At 34.2% G+C, this 23,804-nt stretch overlaps 1 protein-coding gene across 5 annotated transcripts; it reads right to left on the reverse strand.

Moving 5' to 3' along the window:
* Positions 1–3,006: 3,006 nt before the first annotated feature.
* LOC132293452 (uncharacterized) lies at positions 3,007–9,222 on the reverse strand. 5 transcript variants are annotated; one of them, XM_059790955.1, is made up of 6 exons: positions 8,862–9,218; positions 8,468–8,556; positions 5,008–5,070; positions 4,873–4,920; positions 3,350–3,457; positions 3,007–3,253 (listed from the first exon to the last, which is right to left on the reverse strand). In XM_059790955.1, exons 2-6 carry the CDS (start codon positions 8,516–8,518, stop codon positions 3,173–3,175), a joined length of 351 nt encoding a protein of 116 aa, XP_059646938.1. In that variant the 5' UTR covers positions 8,519–8,556; positions 8,862–9,218; the 3' UTR covers positions 3,007–3,172. The 5 variants fall into 5 exon arrangements, with proteins under 5 accessions (XP_059646938.1, XP_059646930.1, XP_059646960.1 ...); XM_059790947.1 differs by having other exon boundaries at positions 8,468–8,544; positions 8,862–9,217; XM_059790977.1 differs by having other exon boundaries at positions 3,350–3,412; positions 8,468–8,544; positions 8,862–9,214.
* Between the last annotated feature and the right edge of the window lie 14,582 nt (positions 9,223–23,804).

Here is a 23,804-nt window from a genome sequence, read left to right on the forward strand (position 1 = left end):
ATTCATCCCATCCATGTGAGCATTAACCTCTTGCTTCATCCCATCCATGCGAGCTCCCAAACGAGCCTCCTGGTTTTCCATTCCCTGCCGAATGGATTCAAGTATTTGCATAAATGAAGCATCCGATGGGAAGGAAGCTCCTGCTGTATGAGATCCGACTTGACCAGTTGGCTGGACTTCCTCCTCTTCTTCTTCATTTGAATTCGTATTCTTTGTGTTCCTCTTGGGAGGCATCATTGTTGTAAATAAATTATTCACACAGTGGGTCCCACCGGGAGTGCCAAAAATGTTGACGCTAAAATCAGCTCCTAAGATCCGATCTTAAATTGAGATAGAGCGGGCGTACCAGAACCACTTGTGTGGTTCAAGTGTAAATTGTCAACTTTAGTCCCTTTGAGCAAGTTGACTTTCATGCGATGCGAGGAAAAAGGGAACAATAAAATTCCTCTTTTGAGTTCAATAATGCCTTAGTTAAAAAGACTTTATCAGTGAATAATATATATATAGTAACGTATCAAGAGAATAGAAAAGGGAAGAAATAGATATAGAAAATGATTGGGAGAAGAGATATAGGGAGAGAAATAGAACGAGACTGAAATAGAGAGGAAGAGAGATAGATATAGCAATGATGCTATTTGAGGAAAGTGCTTGAAAAAGTAAACAAAATACTAAATTGATTCTGAGGGTGTTAGACCTTTTACAAAGCATGCCTATAACATTATTTATAGAAAACTACATAAAACAAACTTCTACATGCAAGTATTTCAAATACATCAAACTCTATTACATAATTAACTACTAAATTTAAATCAAATTCATCGATAACCTTCCTAATTGTCAATCTAAAACAAACTAAATTACTGATAACCTAAATACTTAGCTACACTTATCCAAAAGATAAAAACTAAAACTGCAATCCTTATCCATTTTTAAATTCAATACATATCCTTGCATGTTAGTTATACCCCATGTGAACCTGCATAACCATTTCCTTCAAACCACTTGCAATCGGCCCATTACTAAACCGAACTTCCTCTCAACATTCAAAGCTTATCCTGTTATCATATTTTCAGCCCAACAACAATTCAGGTCTCAACCCAAATCCATTGCTTAATCCAAATCCAATACTGCATACCTCCAGCCCAATGTCCTTACGGCCCAAATACCGAAGTGGGTGTCAACACTAATTGAACCTCAATTTCAACCAACGCCAATAACTTACTTGTCACACGTGTTTTGGTTTCATTATATTACGTTTTCTTAAAGAGACGACTTTCAACAATTTTATTCAACAATAATAAAATTCAGAATATATATTTATATAAGAGTTGCAGTGTTCCATCTAACCGTAATAAAATTTAAAATACAATATAAAATCAAATATTAAAATTAAAGAGAAAAGTTGAGAAATTTCTAACCTGTATAATGAAAAGGAAAGCAATAGTACGTATAACTCCAATGTCTTCCACGCATACATTGTCATATTGTCCATAAATTCAAATATAGGGAAATGAAAATAACAATAGATTTGTTTCTGGAAAAGGGAAAGGAAGATAATGGCATAGAAAAGTTACATAAAGGTACCCAGTACATGTTAAAACTTATATGTAATATGTGAGAGGAACCTTATATACGCTACTCCACACACCTAGTAAGTAGACACGACTATTCAATATTGACAATATTGAATTCTACTATTCAATATTGAATTCTACTATTCAATATTGACACCTTTCCATATTGAATTCTACTATTCAATATTGACACCTTTCCATATTTTTATTATTCACATTTTTTCAAAATTCAACAATTGGGAAGTTTTAAAAACTTTTTTAATTAATAAAAACTTAACCATAACTAACTAAAAATTATGATTTAAAGTATATGTATATATATACACAATAGGTATTTTAATTTGGAGACAACTCTAGTTAAAATAACATCTTTTTGAGGCAATTATTCCAAAAAGTAATGTTAAAATATTTTTTAATTATTTATTTTGTTCTTAAAATGAATAGTTAGTGTCTGTTAACTGAGATTTATTTATTAATTTAAAATACACAAGGTGTTTGGCATTAATTAGAAGGTAACTTTTAGAATAGCTTTGTCATTATTACATCTGTACTTGTATAAGAAGTTAAACTTTCATGAAACAAATGTGTGAAAAGTGAGGTATGTGGAATAGGTTTTTTAGTTATTTAAAATAGTGAAGAACTTTAAAAAAGTTTTCAGGTGATGATATGTATGTGTAATAATTTGAAGGAAAACAATTGCATGAAAAGTCCCGTAATGTGTGAAAATTCTCGTATATGATTATTATATTTCTTGAATTAGAATAACCGAATAAATGTATATAAATATAAGACACTTTTCTCATTATGATATATGTATGTATAGAAGAACATAATAATTTACAAGGAAATAATTGCTTGAAAAGTCACATGATATGTGAAAAGTCACGTATATTGACTATATGTGAAAAGTTACGTATATTGACTAAATTTATATAACTGATTTAAAATATTAATTGAATTAAAATGACTGATAAATTGTATATAAAAATTAGAAAACGAATCCACTTTTATTAGTAGTATAGGTATATTGAAGCTCAACGACTAATTGATTACAAAGTTTATGAATTGGGCCTGCCGTTATAGCCTTATGGCTGTTTTGGTATTTTTGGTTCTCTAGTGATCTTGTGACCCATTGAACTGTCATTGGACGGCTGGCGCACCTTACAAATATCTTTTTCATCTATACAAATTTTGAAAGGCAGCTAGATATTTATTAGTAATGATTATTGGGCCTTGATGTAAAATCTCTCAAATATAACAAATCAAACAGTACTTATCAATTTTAATTAATGACTAATTAAAAAAATAGTTATAATTGAGATAAAATAAGTTTTTTGAAAAAATATATATATATATATGTATATATATATATAATCAATTTTCTTTTAACCAAAATGTTCCACCAAATGAAAAGTATATACCATTTCATATATGATGAACTTTTTTTAATTTTCACTCAATTACATAAATCCCACCTTTAAAAGGGTCTACTTTATCTGCCTGCAAGGTACCAAATAATGTAATTTATACATATATATTATTGCTCCATCCTTAAAATCATTTACATATACATAAATGAAAATGATCAATGTTTGCACTTAATTAGAATTCACAAGGCTGTCCTGATGACCCGATGTACAAGCTGGTCTTCTCGGGGGAAGTTGCTGGTGAGGCGTTCTCTGCAGATTAATTGCCACATTAACTATTGTAATATATACATATATATATATATATATGTGTGTGTATGTATATATGTATGGGTATTTAATTATTACCTGTAGTTTAGGCCGCAAATTCTCAATTGCCACAGTTGATTTTTGATTCACTCCTGCAGCTTGCTGTTCCATAAATGGAAAGGAAACGATGAAGAGGACGATAAAACTCTGCATCCTTTACATACTTAGATGTATATATATAATAGAACCGATAAAGAATAAAATCTATTTCATTGAATAATCACAACAATTAAAAACATTTATATGCATAATATATATATATATTTATATAGTATACTCAATTTTAAATATAACTTTAAGATCTAATGCTAATTGAAATAATAATTGTTTTTAGGAAATTACTATTTTTTTAATTAGTCATTAATTAAAATTGATAAGTGCTCTGTTGTCCGAATAATTGGATTATTTCTCGGAAGCTAGAGTTACAGCCTTACACCCTTCCCTCCCTCTTCAACCACTAACTTCTAATAATGAAAAAATATAATAAATTTAATTATAATTGAGATAAAATAACTAAAATAGACAGTTTTTTGAAAAAAAAAAAATATATATATATATATATATATATATATATATATAATCAATTTTCATTAATAATTGTCAACCACCACCACATTCCACCATCACACCACACCAGATTAAAATTAATTTTGTGTGAAATTTTAATTTGTTTTAGATTCTATTATCTTATATATGCATAATTTGTTGGTGTATTAGGAAATGCCCTTTTTTTTTTTTTTTTTTGAATATGTAGAAAATTTCCTATGTAGAGGGACCCAAGTTGTCTTATTCGTTCCATGGAGAGACTTTAATGACATGATACGAATAATTTTTTTCTTCTCCAATTACACCAAAACTTCTCTCAAACCACAAAGACAAGAAGAAAAAGACCAAAATAAAAAAAAAATAAAAAAAATGTTCATAACCCGTTAACAAAAATGTTATGAGGGAGTACTGCGTGATAATTGAATCGGTGTTTATTTGGGATTCTATAAACAAAAGATTATAATTGAATGTGTGTGTTTTGGGATTCTACGAACAAAAGATGATTTTGAGTAGCAATGGGAGTTCTTCGGCAGATCTTGGGAAACGACCATGTGCTTTTTAACCAAATTAGTTTTTTAACTCCCGCCGACGTCTTTAGCCGCGAACTCTAGTTGATTTGGTCACACATCGCCGAAGTCACAAGATCAGATCAAAAATGGTGGAGAAAGCAAAACTTGGAAACTGTGATATTTGCATACGTGGCAATTCACGTATAAAGTCAGTTATATATCCATTTTTTATGTCGGGCCAAATAGTTAGTACTCGTATATATATATATATATATATTAGAAGTTCCTATTAGGATAAAGACATTCATTATAAAGGACGTTGATGTCACACGTGATGGAGATCTTGTAAATATTAATAAGAGAATGATAAGTATTCTTAAAGTTAGGTACAAAATAAATAAGAAAAAAAATTGGAATAACTCATATAAATATAGTTGAATATTAATATATTTAAAAATAATAATCCTATTTTCCTACTATTTTTTGAAAAATAAAAAATAAAAATACCTTGCAAAGAGCCCAGTCAGCAGAATCAAAGAAGGCCCGTTCATGGTCCTGCATTCACCCAAAATTAAATCGAGTGTTAGGACAATTTCTCACATCGGTATAAAATGGAAAATTAGAGATTTATATGATACTTGCCTTTGAGATTAAGGGCTTCTTCTTTGGCACAAGTCCTCCATATTTCTTTCCAGTTGATGCAACCTATAATTGAATTATTACCACCAAATGAGTAACATGGTTTATTCCAAGAGTGATGGCATATTTTTCAAATTCACAATAAAACGAACAGAGACTAGTGGAATCCACATTTTCACTCACACAAAAATCATCCGAAATCGTCTAAATTGGGAGAATTCATCATTTTCCTTATTCCACTTATGTTTATTTATGGGTCAAGTAAAAAAAATAAAAAAATAAAAAATCCATTACCATGGATATAGTGCAAAATAGTCATTGTGTAGTGTAAAACACCCCTATACTATTGATTCGATGCAAATAACCCACTGAAGATTTAAAATAACGATAATACCCTCATTTAAGTATAATAAATTAATAAGTATAAATACAGGTCATATAAAATGACCATTTTGTCCAATTTGTGTAGGATTTTGTTTGATTGGGATAAGAACAAAATAAACATCGTTTTGTCCAAGAATGGGATAAGTTAAACCAAACAATTCCAAAACCGGATATAATAAAACCCAAACCAAACAATTCCAAAACCGGATATAATAAAACCCAAACCAAACACTCCCAAACTATATAATACATCCTTAACTTTCATTTCCTTCCCATAAAAAATAAAATAAAATAAAAAAACTTTCCAAAAAATTAATTTTCCTTCCTTGAGAAACAAATAAAATGATGGCAGAGTTGGAGTAAATGAATAAAATATAAATTAAAAAAAAATTTGGTGGGGGGGGATGTACATTCTTTTAAGGGCAAAATAGGAATAAAAAGAATAAAATCAAATTTTCATATTTACTTTTTGTGAAAAAGTGGTGGACTTATTTGCACTTTTTTTTGAATTTTAAGAACTGAAATGCACATTTTTGATTAAAAAAGAAGAAGAAAAAGAGATGTATTATGCACATAACCTATATTATATGGGATTTTTTACACTCAACCCTTTATTTATTATTAAATTTAGGGAAAATTTTTTATTTTTCTCATTCCATTTACGTCTATTTATTATTAAATTTAGGGTTGAATATGGAGTGTAAACGAAAGAAGTTCGAATCTCAATGAAAATATGTGTGTGAATATCAACTAAGAAAAAAAAAAAAAAAAAGATGAAAGGCTTTCGAAATTTTAAAAATAAAAAATTAATAATAATAAAAAATAAATTAGTTAGTGATTTTTTAATATGTAAAAAAAACTTAAAATCTCGGAGTGGGAACACACCTTGACAACATACTTGAGTATGTAAGCACTATATGTAATATAATATAATTATTGTAACAATCAAATATATTATTATATAATAATAAGAAACAAAAATAGAGTCAAATTCAGGGGATCCATTCGCACTCAAATCACCAAACCGCACGCCGAGCAAGGCAATCGTACCTAACTCAAATTTGAATGAAAAAAAGTTTTCTATCTTCTTAGACGCGCACATATATATATATATACACACACACACACACACATATATATATATATATATATTGATATGTACAATTACATGTTCTGCTAGACTTCGAAATTTCTTGAATTGGTCGTAAGAATTAGTTTTGACTGCATATAAATTCAAACAATGTGCCTAACTCAAATTTGACAAAAAATAAAAAAATCTTTAATATATATATATATATATATATATATTTTTCTGACCAAAACTTACTTAAACGATGCAAAGTCCCAGTCAGGACAAAAGAACGAAAACTTCAATGTATGGAGACCTCCAAAACTGCACTATCTTTCTTTTCTCTGAACACCACACCATCCCGTGTGACAAGCCTTATAGTATTTGTAGTGGTCAGTTAGTAATTATTTTTCAAAGTGTTTGAAATCATTATACACTAATTGTTATTAATTAGTTAATTTGATTTGTTTATATTAATATTTGTCTGAATATTATAATTGATATTATACATTACTTTACCCAACATAATATGTATACTCCGTGTGTAATACGAATATGTGTTTGTTATATATATGGTTAAGAAAAAGTCCACGTGATTCAGTCTTTAAGACGACCTAACAACCAATTCGGCTTTGTACCATTCACTATGTGACGTGCTTGACTTATGTATATATACATATTTCTGACTATATATATATATATATATATATATATATATCTTTCGCCGACAATCGTTCAATAGAATGGAATATACCTAAATCTATATGCATAATTGCCCAAACTCTGTGGCTTATATTCTGTTTTCTATATATTGATCTGAGGGTCATAGAGCTTTTCGATACTTAGATCTAAGGGACCACCAATACAGATACTGTAGGGCATGTCAAACGGAATCATTTTGGGGCCAATTCCCATAAATATCAACCCAAATTTCCGTTCACGTTTAATAAATGTGTATTATATATACACAGACACACACAATTATTCACTTGCATCATTGTGTGCAAGAAAATATACTCAGGCTCCAAGTATTAATTGTCAAATTTTGTTGAATAGTTAAAAAATAATTTATATTTTTATATTTAACAATTAAAATTTAATTCGTAAATAAATTTTATTAGATTTTGTCCCGTTATATTACGGAACAAATTGAAGCACAATGGAAGCAAAAAAAAATAGCTCATTTGGCTCCAAATCATATTAATTAATAGAGCAATAATATTATATCACCACTTATAAAATCCTTTTTTTGAATTCTTGGAATTTGAAAGATGGACTATTTTTTAATAAATATAAAATAATCTTGATTACCTGGTTGCCATGTATTTCATAGGCCACGGACACGCACACTTGCTAATGCAATCACGACGGTTAGATTGTTTATCAACGGCTTAGACGTGCTGTATATCTAAAATGTGGACCCTCCACAATTTTCTGACCATATCTCTACTAAGTGTATCTAGATCATGAAAGAGGTGGTCTTCCGAATGGATGGTCTGGATTTATGTATGATGTAGGCTCCATATTCTTCAGACCTCAAAATCTATGATAACATCGACAATTTTATACAATTTTTTTTTTTTGAAAAGTAATTCAATATAGGCATAAGTCCTTCATATATTTTTCTTAGATTTCATAGACAAGAAGTAGAATAATAAAACTTTATTTATCAAAAAAAAAAAAAAAAAAGAATAGTAATAAAGCTGAAAATGAATGAATATTATGTCTGTGAATATTTTCAATTTTTTTTTTCAGCTTTCTTTATTTACCAAAAATATAAAAGAAAATGAAGGATGTATATGCACACATCCTACACACATAAATAAATAAATATATATATATATTCACATATACACGTATTCAAATTATCTTTTGGGTAAATAAAGTTAAAAAAAAAAAAAAAAAAAAAAAGAATTCTTCATATATATATATATATATATATATATATATATGTATATTTACATACACATATTCACAAGGTAAATGGGCAATAGCCAATAGGTACCTTACCTCTTGGTCCTGGGAAGCAATGTACTCCTCGCTTCCGTTGTAATCCGCCATCTAAGCGATATATATATATATATAACCTGTTACATTCACTATCATTAATCATTGATCAATAGACAATTAACAGAAACGCTTCATTGAAATTAACTTTCATGTTATAAAAAAAACAACTAACTCTCAAACAATTGTGTGTGTGTGTGTGAGAGAGAGAGATAAACCTTCCAATTATAACAATCAAGACAATACCAGAAGTGAAATGGGTACCACTACAACAAAAACCCCAATATATATATAGACACAGCTTATCTCAAAACAATTGTGTGTGTGTGAAAAGCATAATAAAAAGCAACCACATCCCACAGTCAAAAAGGGGGAGAGAGAGAGAATCTTCCATTACCTTCAATTGCAGGAAGGGAGAGAATCGAAGCAAGCAAAGGGAGAGGAATGGGTTTGGGGAAAAAAGAGGGTGGAGTAAAAGGGCAGATAAGAATACGCTTGAATGCCTTTTTTTGTTATACATATATATATATATATATATATGGAAACAAAAGCTAACTAACAATCTAGGAAACTACAACATCCTGGAAACTATGAGACCTAAGAAGAGTTGGGTAGGTATAGAAAGGGGGACGGTGGAAGAAAGAGAGGACAATATTGAAAATTTAAATTAAAAGTGGGTTTAGCTATGAAATTTAAGCCATAGCCCATAGGGAGACTATATATATATGTATATACAATATTATAGATGTATATAAATTATATATAGACATACAATATGTCTGTGAACTGAGAACTATGGTTAAAGCTGTTAGGACATCAACATCGGTCCCCAGCTAAGCCCATACCGTACATTTCACACGTGTTTAGCATCCTATGTTACCGACACCTTCCTGATCCTCACAGGCTATACACGTGTGAACCTTTTTATTTTTATTTTTTGTTTTTCCTCTCTTTTTGTGAATGGTATCACAATATTGACCTAAAACATGTGTTTTACGTTGTACTTGATTAATTTCGGTTGAAATGCAACAGATCAATGGAACATTTAAATTGTTAAAGACAGGACAGTTTGTAACGATTCGGTGTGACACTAAGGGCCCGTTTGGCATTGTGTTTGTTATTAGTTTGGCTGTTTTGGTTTTGTACTTTGGATTCATATCATACTCGGGGTAGACTGATTTGGTATTGAACAGTACCAAAATTGATATGAAATTTGTGACAAAATCCATATCACTGAATTGGTGATATTGGATGTTATTGACACTGTAACAGCCATATCACCAAATACTGCTGTGGACATATCAAGTATAAAACCATAATTTTGTAACCCTAGCCTCATTTCTAGTGTGACCGTTTTAGTTTTTAGGCCAGCGCGTCTTGTGATAAACTGAACGTAAATCCGATAATGAATCCAGAATGCGAAAGCAAGAAACAAGACAATAGTCTCCCAAGGTAAAACACACCTCTAAGACACTTTGATGACCTTCCATGAGATCGTGCAACTCAATGAGAATTAACGCGGAAATAAAATATCGAAAATATGACAAATAAGCCCCTAGAGGCAAAATAGTCATTTTACATGGAAATGACGTCCCTAGAATGTATATTATTTCCGAGACACATTCATGACTTCCCATAAAGTTACGGAACTCAAAAAAAAGTAACGAAGCGAATTACAAGAAAACCGGACAAAAATAGCCCCAAGGGCAAAATAGTCATTTATGAAAATATAGATTCGGGTGCTCCCAAGCACACCAATGGAAAGACAATGAAAGATTAATCAAGATGGACTCAAGAATCGCATGATTCGGAATCCGGACAAAGGAGAAACGACAAAACAACGAAAAACAGATATACAAAGCAAAAAGGGTAAAATGGTAATTATCTAGGAAGATCTAGGTGCAACAGAGCACACCGTTGGAAAGACAGCAAAAAAATAGTCAAGCTCAAAATTTTTTTTACTCGATTTGGAGTCCAGACGAGGGAGAAAGGTCAAAAACAAAAAGATGGTCATGACAGCTACAGTACTGCCAACCCACTACTGTTGCCACTAAGAGTAAAAACGGGCATCTAAACTGATTTTTTTAAAAAAACTCAAAGAAGAAACCCTCTAAAATCAAGTATTCTACCCAGCAATGTAGACGGAAACAAAAAAAATGCATTGTAAAATGCCCAGAATGCCCCCAAGAAAATCAGGTCAAGAGGGTAAAAATCCTTCCGAGCTGCTGCCCAAGGAAAGGAAATGGGGCTTCGAGAGGTTTTTAAATTACCTAAATTGAAAATACAATCTTAAAATACACCCACAAGACCCCCGGAAGTTTCGGATCGGTCATCACACTTTTCAAAAAAAAGTCGATGAATAGTACCAAGTACACTTATATTAAAAATCAGCAAAAACCTGGCAGCAAGGATTTTTCGGAAAACAATGGATTTTTAAGGGCCAAGATGACGTTTTCTGGAAAAACACAAAGAAGAAACCCCCTCCGAAATAGAGTTTTCTATCAAAAATGTGGGCGAAAATAAAAAAAAAAAAACACATTATGAAATATCCAAAATGCCCCTGGAACATAATAGGGTAAAAACTCAAAAAAATGCAACTTTAAGTTTTTGTTTCATTAAAAAGGGTATTGTGTGCCAAAGTGAACATGCAAGTATACGTAATATGATAAAGTAGACGTATTACAATGGCCTACGGCCTCATGGCATGTTGTATGTAAAATATGACCCTTCAATGCATAAAATTTCCTAACTTCCATAAGCAACAATGAAGTTAAAAATTTGCATACATATCACATAAGTGTCTTTGACCCTTGGCCTCATTATATACAAGTCAAATACATTGCATAGAGTATACTTATATACACATTACATAAATGGAACTAAATACACACATTTTGACAAATAAGGCTACAAGTGGCATTTCAAGCCAACCTTTACAAGAATTAAAACCTTCAAGTCTATAATCATCCAAGCAATGTTGAACATCACGAACCAAGTCTTTGTACCTGAACAAAACCACCAGTAACTTCGAGGTGAGTAAACAAGTTTACTCGTAGAGAATGAGCATGCATCGACTCGATTTCTTATAGATTTTTACATTTACATGAAGCAATTCAAAAGGTTCATGCCACCTAACGTCTATGTCATGGTTAGACTCAGAGAGCATCCTAAGCTATCTTAAATCATTCTTAGTATAAACAACGTAGAAGCATGTTAAACGAAACAACAAGATATAGATTTTCAAAGCCATCAACTTGATATGAAAAACGAAATCAAACAAAGTGGATACTTGAACGTCACGCCGGATCAGGCCGACGCCATAGTTACTTTAGAGTTACTAGCCCACAGGTAACCTCCCTATGTGCGCACTAGACTTGTAGAGGGACAATCCTCCGTACTAGAACCATGTCCTAGCCTTAGTCAAACAACAACATTCCTAAGTTTCCAAAATCAACAAGTTATGCAACAACATATATATCAACACATATATACAAGATAATCAACTATATACCATGCATAACCAAATTTGGAAACAGATAAAATACATTCTCTAAGTCCACAACTACTATAGCATGAAAGATGTCAAATACAAAATGTGCAACTCATTTCACAAGACAATGATATATTCAATAAGGAAAACATATTCTCATGAATATAAATATAACAACTATGTTATCCAATGCTCAAAATGTAACCAAGTGAATATACAATAAGTCCAAGTCCATGATTTAAACATAGAAACAACTTCCAAAACATAATTAAATCCATTGAGCAATTAAATAGAATTTAATTAAATAAAAATAATTAAATTCTCTAGATTTCAAATCAATTCCAAATGGCTTCAAATTAATATATGTCAAAGATCATATCGTGGTCATTACATATATCATATCAATACTTTAATTTAAGCCATGAGTAGAAAAACATAATTTAATTAGATACAAATAATTAAATTCTCTAGATTTCAACATTCATCCAAATATTCCAAATTTAATATATGTTAAACAATATGCCAAGATAATCACTAATATAAGCTCAAAAGTTTAATTACATCATTGGAATAGTTGAATAGAATTTAATTAAATAAAAATAATCAAATCTCTAGATTTCAAGACATCTTCAAATCCTTCCAATTTAATATATAACAAAGATTAAATCATGATAATTACTAATATCAAGTCAAAACGTAATTATATCAATGGAGTAATTAAATAGAATTTAATTACATAAAATTTAAATAAATCTCTAGATTTCAAAACAAATCCAAAATTTTTCAAATTAATATATAACATAAATTAAGACAAGGCTTAATCAAATATCAAGTTCTTAATTAATTATTCATCATATACAACCATGTGAATTAATTTTTAACTAATGAATAATTAAATTAAATCCTAAATTTCATACAAAACATGGTATACACATAAAAAAAAAAAATAATAATAATAAATCATTCCCTACCTCACTAGAGAAGTGTCTCTCTAGAATCCAAGGCAAATCAACATAAAATGACAAACCCTTCAAGGGTTATGTAGAGGAGGATGAGGGGAACAAAAAATATTCTAAACTTTATGGTCTAAGGTGAGTGGAAGGACCTCAAAAATCACCTTTAAAGCCTAAGCATCAAGCTTCTCTTATAGTGGCTAGGTTTTGTGGTAAGGAAGATGATGATACAATATGATAAAGTGTGAGTGGAGGAAATAGAAATCCTCCACTCACTATGTGATCTTACACCATAGTCAACACACACAAGTCTTGGTCAATTGTACAAAAATCCTTATTTAAAACCATAATTTCAAAGTGGCTCAAAAATAATTGCAAGACTTAATTTGGAGCATACACTTGTCACTAATCTAAGCCAACAAGTGGTCCAATCCTAGGCCAACAAATGGGTGAATCTCCACACTTCATGTGTCAAGAGATTAAGCTTCCAAGTGGTTCCACCAAAATGTCAACAAGTGGTTCCATAGGAGTGTGACACTTGTCACACTTTTCAAAAATTACAAAAAGGTCCTTTTTGAAAATAACTTCCAAATTTAATTGCAAAAAGGTCCTTAAGATGAAAAATAATTATTTTTCATAATTATACTAAAACCCCAAAAGTTTAAGAAAATTACCAAAAGTCATGCATCCATGCCCTTTACAAGAAAAATAAACATTTAGCATACTTTTATACAAAAGTAAAAATATAGATATCATAGAAACTAAATATTATGGATGCATACAAAGCTGGAGTCAAATTCGAAGGCAAAAAGTAAGGTTATGCAACAAAAAAGGAAACCGGGAAAAGACAAAAAGTAAATAGTGACGAAAAATAAAAAATGCGAAAATGACTCAGTCTTTAAAGGAAGTTGTCAATCCCAAGAAAAGAGTTTCAGAAACCATTTTCGAGCACTCGATATGACACTAAGTGACAGAAAACCAAACAAAGAAGAGAAAAGACAGCGGAAAAAAATTTATCCGTAAAATTTGAACAAAAAGAAAAGAAATGAAAATGACCGGATCATTACAACCTTCCCACCTTAAAGGGATTTCGTCCACGAAATCTAGCCCCAACGAAATAAAAGGTGAAACCAGGATAACTATGAAGTACATCTTCGAGTATCCCACACAACATGCTACGAAAGCAATCCCAAAATTGGAAGACAACGTACAAACCAATGTCATTCGCACCCACGCGCTCACGACAGGAAAACCTCTCAAAATAAAAGTGACCTCACGGCCACACGACAAGTCAAAGTCACACATAGAACCTAAGGTCAGACAAAGTAATGGAAGACAACAACTGTAAGCATTTCTCCTGGTGAACTATCACACCGATCCAAAAACAACCACCAAAAGAACTCCAAGATAATCACATATCAAATCAAGATACTAAACAAGGATGACGTAGCAGTACGAATTACGACCAGAACCCGGCCACAACGTACTCAAATGTGTGGTAGCAATGACAGTACCTAGTACCCGCCCACACTTACTCGTCAGTAAGGTAGCATCGACGACAACTAGCACTCGCCCACAACACACAACTTGTATGGTAGCATGACAGTATAAGGCACTAGTTCATAACCTGCCCCCACTAGGTCTACCTATGAAACCTCTCGATACAAATGACATCAATGTCGTGAATCATCATTACCAAAAGCAATCCGATAACTCGGCATTCCATAAGAGTTGAGACATGGTCCAAAGACGTCGACATCCCGGCCACTCTCAAAACCCTAACGACTATGCTACAGGTACCTTCCGACTTAAGGTCTCAATCCTCAATATAACAAAACCAACAACTCTAACATCTCAAAACACTCCTATTAACAATATCAATTAAGAATCCAAAGCCTGACAGACAAATCAACACCACCAGAAATTAAAACAAACTTTACTACATGACATTTCATCGAAAGTCCTACATATTTCCCTAAAACAGATCAACTACAAAACCACACCGGAATCAAACATCGGATTAAAATCCTTATCACGGATAACTAAATCCTCGAAAAACAAGTCCACCACGTGGCACACACATCAAAATCCTGACAACCAAAGTCACAAAACAAGTCTCTCAAAACCGTGCTTGGCATCACCAAGCTAAATCAAAATTCCTTAATTTCAGTCCATACACAGTCACTGGAACTATGATTCCTCAAAACTATTATGATACCCTCGAATCCGAGACACGGGTTGATCAGGCCTAAACCCAAACCCGAAGAAAATATCAAACAATTAATACTTTAATGAACACAGAATACAAGATGAAATAATAAGAAGTAAATAAAAATAACTGGATTAAATTCTAATAAAGATCCACAAAATATAATTATTAAAATCCAAACTCCAAAACTGCCAATTAATTAACAACTCGGGAATCCATCTAGTGGACCCCTAATAAAAATCCCAACTGTAAATGAAATAACTGAAATACGATCCAAAGCTAAAAAGTAAGCAGTCCTACGTAGTCGGTGGAATAGAAGTCTGTATCTGCTCTGCATGACTAAGCTCTAACCCTGGAACTGACGAGCACCTGAAAAATAATAGAGTGGGTCAGGCCCACATGCAAGTCCTGATCTACTACGATCCAAACAAGAATCTGATACGCAGATACATCTTAGATAGACTCAACAATATCTAGAGTAGTCTATATATGTATATATTACACACTATAGGATGCTAACTAGTCCAATAGGTCTGTCTTAGCCTGAGTAGAGATACCATGCAAATCGCACAATACGTGGTCATGCGTATTTAGGCCTACTAGGGAACAACACCTCTGTCCAGCTATCCATCCTAAGCGATATACGCACCCTAACCATGGTCATGAGACTCAAGCTTATACCATGACATCATAACATATATATATAAAGTCTGTGTCCTCATAATACAAAATATCATCTATCTGATATAGTGGCGTGATATCTGTATAACAATTCATCCCAGAAATCCAATTATGCCATTCAGTTATTTACTAACTTGACACTAACAGAAGTCAGACTTAACCTTTATTGTTAATTCGAACCTCAATCCAGGTTAGGTAGGCTTAGTATCTGAACTAATCCGTACCTAGTATGCCATCGTCCCATACCGGTGCATACTACACTCTATTTACCATAGTTGACAAATCAGTATAAATAGTTATCAACTACATTCCAAAATAAGCACAAATATAATTTAACATGTTTAAAACTGAATCATGCATCCAATAATAGATTTAGGAACCAAGTCCCAGTCCTTTAAATTGACAGAATCCAACTATGCAATTACCTCCTCCAAACCGTGTCGTAACAGATGAGATATATAACAGATTTAATTGTCAGTTAATCCCAACTAAGCATACATATAATTAAATAACAGAATACTTATAACTCAGCTGCAAAACATGATTCATAATTCTAAGTCATGTAGAGAAACTTAAATCCCTAAAACAGTAAGCCATTACCAGTTTATGTCAACCCTTTCTCCTACAGGTTTACTTTGAACCTTAGGCTAATTCCATCCTAAATTTTTGGATATAAGCTTGCTTCTTAATTCTTATATAAGTCTTAAGCAGTGTATTACATCATTCAGTAGCCTTGAAATAGTTTCAGAAACTCAGTCTCAGCCAAACAATCCATTAAAACTCAGTATACGCAATAACAAGACAAAGAGAAGGCTTCAAAACTTAGAGAGCCTTCTCTATTCAAGGAGAGCCGGATCCCCTTCCTTGGGAGCCATCTCTAGATGGTTGAGAGCTGGCTCTCAACCCTAGAGAGCCAGCTCTAGCAATTTGGGAGCAGGCTCCCTCCCTTTTTGGAGCCTGCTCTCACCCCTAAGAGCCGTAAACTGTTCTTTTGTTGTCTTCTCCGACTCCGGTAGTTTCTAGTTTTTAAATTCAGTTCTATTACATGTTTTAAGGTCCCATCCTCATCCCAGATTGATCACAAGACAGAGTTATACATCTATGAATTGAATTACAGATCAATGTTTAAAGCAACAACAACCATATAAAAACTGAACTTGTAACAACTGAGAAAAAGATTTTAATTCAATGATGCTAGAAACTAATTTAACATGCATAAACGATGTAATTAAAACTTAGTTTAATTCTTGGAGTCTAACTAAGCATGCACAGAACATAGATTCATGGGAAAGAGAAGAGCAGAAACTTGCCTTTGAGTTTCAGTTTAAAACTCTAAACTATCATCTTTGAATTTTCCGACGAGATTCCCGACTGTTGTTCCACCTCCATTACTCTTGGTTTCACCCACGAACAACCTCTCCTTCCTTGGTCCAACCTTGGTCTAGACCAAAACCTAGCCCTCCTCTCTTTATTTTCCTCTGTGGCTCTCAATACCTCTCTGTATCTCTGTTCTACAGAATTTACGTTTATTTTACTAAAACCCTAGACCAAAGTACTGCGTATATTTATAGGTGAAAATAATAACCCTAGTTCATGTGCAATTAGAGACTAAGCCTTAAGTCCAATCCTTAATTGGCCCATGAAACTATACGTGAATTGTAATCCCAAGGTATAACTGTAACCTAAAAAAAATACTAACTTAATTTCAACACCACAAGAATTATAGTAATTACTACCTACGTTTAAAACAGAAAAATACAATTAATACCATTAGTAATTTAATTAAACCAATTAAAAGAATTCCATTAAAAATAATAATAATAATAAAAAATTAATCCAAGTAATTCACATAATCACAATCTAATTCAAATAATGCAAATAAGTCAAAGAATAACAATTAATTCACACAAAATAAAACAAAAAAAAAAAAATCAATAAGATGCACTTAAACAATAAATTAAATACCAGAACTATCTTTTTGAAACTAGGGGTATTACATTCTTCCCCCCTAACATAAGGAATTCCGTTCTCAGAATTCCCTCTTACCTTCTTCCAATATCTCAGGAAATTGTGAGCAAATGACATCTTCCCTTTCCCAAGTGGACTGAGCCTCATTGTGATGACTCCACTGAACACGGACTAATGGAATAACCTTGTTACGAAGGATTTGATCCCGCCGGTTGACAATATGACACGGTGGCTCCAAATACGTTGCATCCGGCTGCAACTCAATCTCCCCAACATCGATATGCTAATACCGATCCTTATCGCATAAAAATTTCCGCAACATGGAAACATGGAACATGTTGTGTACGTGATCCAAATTATCCGAAAGTGCCAACCGATAAGCAATAGCTCCAACTCGATCCATAATCATGAATGGACCAAAAAATCGTGGTGATAACTTCTCTTTCTTCCTAAAGCACATAACACCCTTCATAGGAGATACTTTGAGAAGAACCTAATCCCCAACCTGAAACTCCAAAGCACGTGTGCGACGATCCGCATAGCTCTTCTGCCTACTCTGGGCAGTACGCATGCGATCCCTAATAAGAGCTATCTTCTTCGAAGTATCCTTGATGAACTCAGGACCCAAGAATCTACTCTCACCAACCTCTATCCAACAAACAGGCAATCGACACGGTCGGTCGTATAACGCCTCAAATGGTGCCATCCCAATAGTCTTCTACAAACTATTATTATAAGCAAACTTCACAAGCGGTAAGTAATCCTCCCAATGCCCTTATCAATAACACACGACCGGAGCATATCCTCCATGATCTAATTCACCCGCTCAGTCTGTCCATCAGTCTGAGGATGATAAGCAGTGCGAAGGTGCAACTCTGTACCCAAAGCCTGCTGAAAACTCTTCCAGAATCCTGACACAAAGCTTGAATCCCTGTCTGATATAATAGACAACGGAATTCCATGTAACTTCACAATCTCGGTAATGTAAAGTCTTTCCAACTGCTCCGAAGTGAAGTCAGTACGAATAGGCAAAAAATCTGATTTCGTCAGTTTGTCCACGATAACCCATATGGAATTGTGATCCTTGAAGGAATTTGGCAACCCTTCCACAAAATCCATAGAAATGCTTTCCCATTTCCACTCCGGCATCGGCAGTGGCTGTAGAGCTCCTGGCGGCCTTTAATGAACAATCTTGACCATTTGACAAGTATTACACCGAGAAACAAAAAGAGCAATATCCCTCTTTATATCTGCCTACCAAAACTGCCGCTTCATATCCCGATACATCTTGTCCTCCTAGATGAACAGAAAACTCAGAGTGGTGAGTCTCAGTCATCACATCCTTCCTTAAATCATTAGCAGAAGGTACCACCAAACGGCCCTTGTACCTCAAACCTCCATCAGTCCCAATATAGTAGAATGGAACCTCTCCGGAAGCTATCTCTACAACTTTGTCAATGCACTGCTGATCGGTGAGTTGTGCCTTCAAAACTTTGTGAATGATAGAAGGTGTAACTACCATGCAAGCCATGAAAGCATCCGACAATTCATCTACCATCTTTAATGTATTCCACTTAGTAGTGAATAGAGCGGAAAGACTACCAACAGGTCGACGACTGAATGCATTCGCTACCGCATTCGCTTTCCCTGGATGGTACTGTATAGAAAAATGATAGTCTTTCACAAACTTTAACCACCTGCGCTGTCTCATATTCAGCTCCTACTGAGTGAACAAATACTGTAGACTCTTGTGATCGCTGAATAATCTGAAGGACTCACCCAACAGATAATGCCTCCAAATACGTAAGACAAAGACCACAGCTGCCAACTCCAAATCATATGTTGGATAATTAAGCTCGTGAGGCTTAAGCTTCTAAGATCCATAAGAAATCGGTCACTCTTCCTGCATCAAAACACATCCAAGACCCTACAAAGAAGCATTTATGTAAACCAGATACTCTATTCCGCTCTTTGGGGTAGACAAAACCAGTACAGAAGTCAACTTAGTCTTCAGCTCATCAAAAGCTTTCTGACAATGTTCATCCCACACGAACCGTACACCCTTCTTAGTCAGATGAGTGAGTGGTCCCACTATCTTTGAGAACCCCTGGATGAACCTCCTGTAATATCCTGCCAAACCGAGGAAAGTCCGTATCTCAGTAGGTGAAATAGGCTGTCCCCACTCAACTACCGCTGAAACCTTGGCCGGATCCACTGCTATTCCCCTTTCTGACACCACGTGACCCAGAAACTTCACCTCCCGTTGCCAAAATTCACACTTGTCGAACTTGGCATACAACTGGTGCTCACGAAGTGTCTGCAACATAATCCATAGATGTCTAGCATGGTCGTCCTCTGACCTCGAGTAAATCAAAATGTCATCTATGAAGACAATGACAAATTGATCCAAGTAAGCCCTGAAGACTCTATTCATTAAATCCATGAAAACCGCTGGTGCATTAGTCAACCCGAATGGCATCACACGAAACTTATAAGATCTATATCTAGTAAGAAACGCTGTCCTCGGAACATCCTGCTCCCGAACCCGAAGTTGATGATATCCAAACCGCAGATCAATCTTAGAGAAATAAGTAGCTCCCATCAACTGATCAAAAAGATCATCAATCCTGGGCAAATGATACTTATTACGAATTGTAACCTTGTTCAACTCCCTGTAATCTATACACAGCCGAAGTGAACCATCCTTCTTCTTCATAAATAGAACTGGTGCTCCCCAGGGTGAAGTACTCCTACGAATAAAATCCTGGCTGAGTAATTGCTGAATCTGATCCCTCAGCTCTTGCATCTCCATTGGTGCCATCCTATACGGTGCCCTAGCAATAGGCGTAGTGCCTAAAGCTAAATTTATCACAAAGTCGATCTCACGACTAGGCGGCAACCCTGGAATCTCTTAAAATACATCCGGGAACCCTACACAATTGGTATGTTATCCAATAATACAGTAGTCCCCTCCTCTGTTTCCTCCCCCATATGAACTAATAGGTGCTAGTGACCCCGTTAGAACACGACATAGCAATGACGTACCTATCATAACCAGGTATGGTGCACACAATAGACCCATCCAAAACAAATAACTTGAGCATGGCAGTGGATAACCAATCCATCCCTAGTATCACGTCATAAGTGTGCATGTCCAGGACTAGAAGATTGGCTAGAAATCTGAGTCTACCAACATCTTGTGTCACAGGCCCATCACTCTCATGAAAACAAAATGGCAGTATTGCCTAACGGTGTACAAACATCCTGAGGTCTATTGCATACGTGTGTCACCACCCAATCCATGAAAATCCCCTGTTTCCGAATACTCCGCAAAGCAAAACAAGTAAGGTAAAATGAAAAGCTCCGCTATCGTCCTAGTTTTAGATTAGCATTCTATCCTGGGACGTCCTCATTCTAAACCAAACCTACCATAATGATTTACATAAGTTCTCTCATAAACTCCTTGGTAACCATCCTATCTCAACATAATGTACCACAAGTAAATATTTGTTTGCCTGAACAAAATCAATCACTCCACTGTGATAGACATTTATGAGCCCAACATACACATTCTAATATAATCACATAAAACCATCTGTGTATATACCACAAAAATACTATAGCAAAATATAGTAAAGATAGCTAAAACCTACTAGTTCACTTTATTAAGAACTTTTCCAAACCATAAACTGTTAAACGAATAATCGTAAAATATTCTTTAACATAATCCTAGTTTACGTGATTAAATCTGTACTACACTTACTAATACCTCCTCCATTACTAGTAATTAAAAGTACTCTTAAAAGAGCAGTCATCACTGAACTCCGATGCCCTCCATCTTGGATGCTCCGGTATCTCCTCCATCCTGATCTTCTTCGGGGTCTTCCTCTCCACTTGGTTTAGCTTCGAGCACCACAGAAGTTGTGCTAGGTCCACAGTATGGTGGCCAATCCCGCACGTAAGAAACTTTCCTTAACTTGTACTCCGATGCAACGCCTATTGGAATCAACTCCCTGGTCTCAAATTCTGCCTCTTAGTCGGCCTTCGTAGGGGAATCAACGGAGTAACCTTCCTCGGCCTTGGGCCCTTCTTTGCATTCATTGCGGCCCTCATCCTCTTTTGAGTGCCAAACATTCTGCAATTACAGAATAAACTTGAAATCAGTACTTTCTAAACGAACCTTAAAGGAATACTATGAATCCTAAACTTAAGCTCTAATCACGAGAAAACGCTGTGCGGAAGTCTTATACGATAGAATCCTAGAGACACTTGAACCTGGAGTGCTCTGATACCAACTGTGATACCCCTCGGATCCGAGACATGGGTTGATCAGGCCTAGGCCCAAACCCAAGGGAAATATCAAACAATTAATACTTTAATGAACACAGAATACAAGATGAAATAATAAGAAGTAAATAAAAATAGCTGAATTGAATTCTAATGAAGATCCTCAAAATATAATTATTAAAAGCCAAACTCCAAAACCACCAATTAATTAACAACTCGGGAATCCATCTAGTGGACCCTTAATAAAAATCCCAACTGTAAATGAAATAACTGAAATACGATCCAAAGCTAAAAAGTAAGCAGTCCTACGTAGTCGGTGGAATAGAAGTCTGTATCTGCTCCGCACAACCAAGCTCTAACCCTGGAACTGACGAGCACCTGAAAAATAAAAGAGTGGGTCAGGACCACATGCAAGTCCTGATCTACTACGATCCAAACAAGAATCCAATACGCAGATACATCTTAGATAGACTCAACAATATCTAGAGTTGTCTATATATGTATATATTACACACTATAGGACGCTCACTAGTCCAATAGGTCTGTCTCAGCCTGAGTAGAGATACCATGCAAATCACACAATACGTGGTCATGTGTACCTAGGCCTACTAGGGAACAACACCTCTGTCTAGCTATCCATCCTAGGCGATATACGCACCCTAACCATGGTCATGAGACTCAAGCTCATACCATGGCATCATAACATATATATATATAAAGTCCGTGTCCTTCTAATACAAAATATCATCCATATGATATAGTGGCGTGATATCTGTATAACAATTCATCCCAGAAATCCAATTATGCCATTCAGTTATTTACTGACTTGACACTAACAAAAGTTATACTTAACCTTTATTGTTAATCCGAACCTCAATCTAGATTAGGTAGGCTTAGTGTCTGAACTAATCCATATCTAGTATGCCACCGTCCCATATTGGTGCATACTACACTCTATTTACCATTGACAAATCAGTATAAATAGTTATCAACTACATTCCAAAATAAGCACAAATACAACTTAACATGTGTAAAATTGAATCATGCATCCAATAATAGATTTAGGAACCAAGTCCCAGTCCTTTAAATTGACAGAATCCAACTATGTAATTACCTCATCCAAACAGTGTCGTAACAGATGAGATATATAACAGATTTAATTGTCAGTTAATCCCAACTAAACATACATATAATTAAATAACAGAATGCTTATAACTCAGCTGCAAAACATGATTCATAACTCTAAGTCATGCAGAGAAACTTAAATCCCTAAAACAGTAAGCCATTACCAGTTTATGTCAACCCTTTCTCCTACAAGTTTACTTTGAACCTTAGGCTAATTCCATCCTAAATTTCTGGATATAAGCTTGCTTCTCAATTCTTATATAAGTCTTAAGCAGTGTATTACATCATTAAGTAGCCTTGAAACAGTTTCAGAAACTCAGTCTCAGCCAAACAGTCCATTAAAACTCAGTATACGCAATAACAAGAGAAAGAGAAGGCTTTGAAACTCAGAGAGCCTTCTCTATTCAAGGAGAGCCGGCTTCCCTTCCTTGGGAGCTGGCTCTAGATGGTTGAGAGCCGGCTCTTAACCCTAGAGAGCCGGCTCTAGCAATTTGGGAGCAGGCTCCCTCCCTTTTTGGAGCCTGCTCTCACCCCTAAGAGCCGTAAACTGTTCTTCTATTGTCTTCTCCGACTCCGGTAGTTTCCAGTTTTTAAATTCAGTTCTATTACATGTTTTAAGGCCCTATC

Source organism: Cornus florida, unplaced genomic scaffold (assembly GCF_030987335.1).
Source record: "Cornus florida cultivar Cherokee Brave unplaced genomic scaffold, ASM3098733v1 CherokeeBrave_3.0.0_Hap2_Chr01, whole genome shotgun sequence".
NCBI classification, from domain to species: Eukaryota; Viridiplantae; Streptophyta; class Magnoliopsida; order Cornales; family Cornaceae; genus Cornus; species Cornus florida.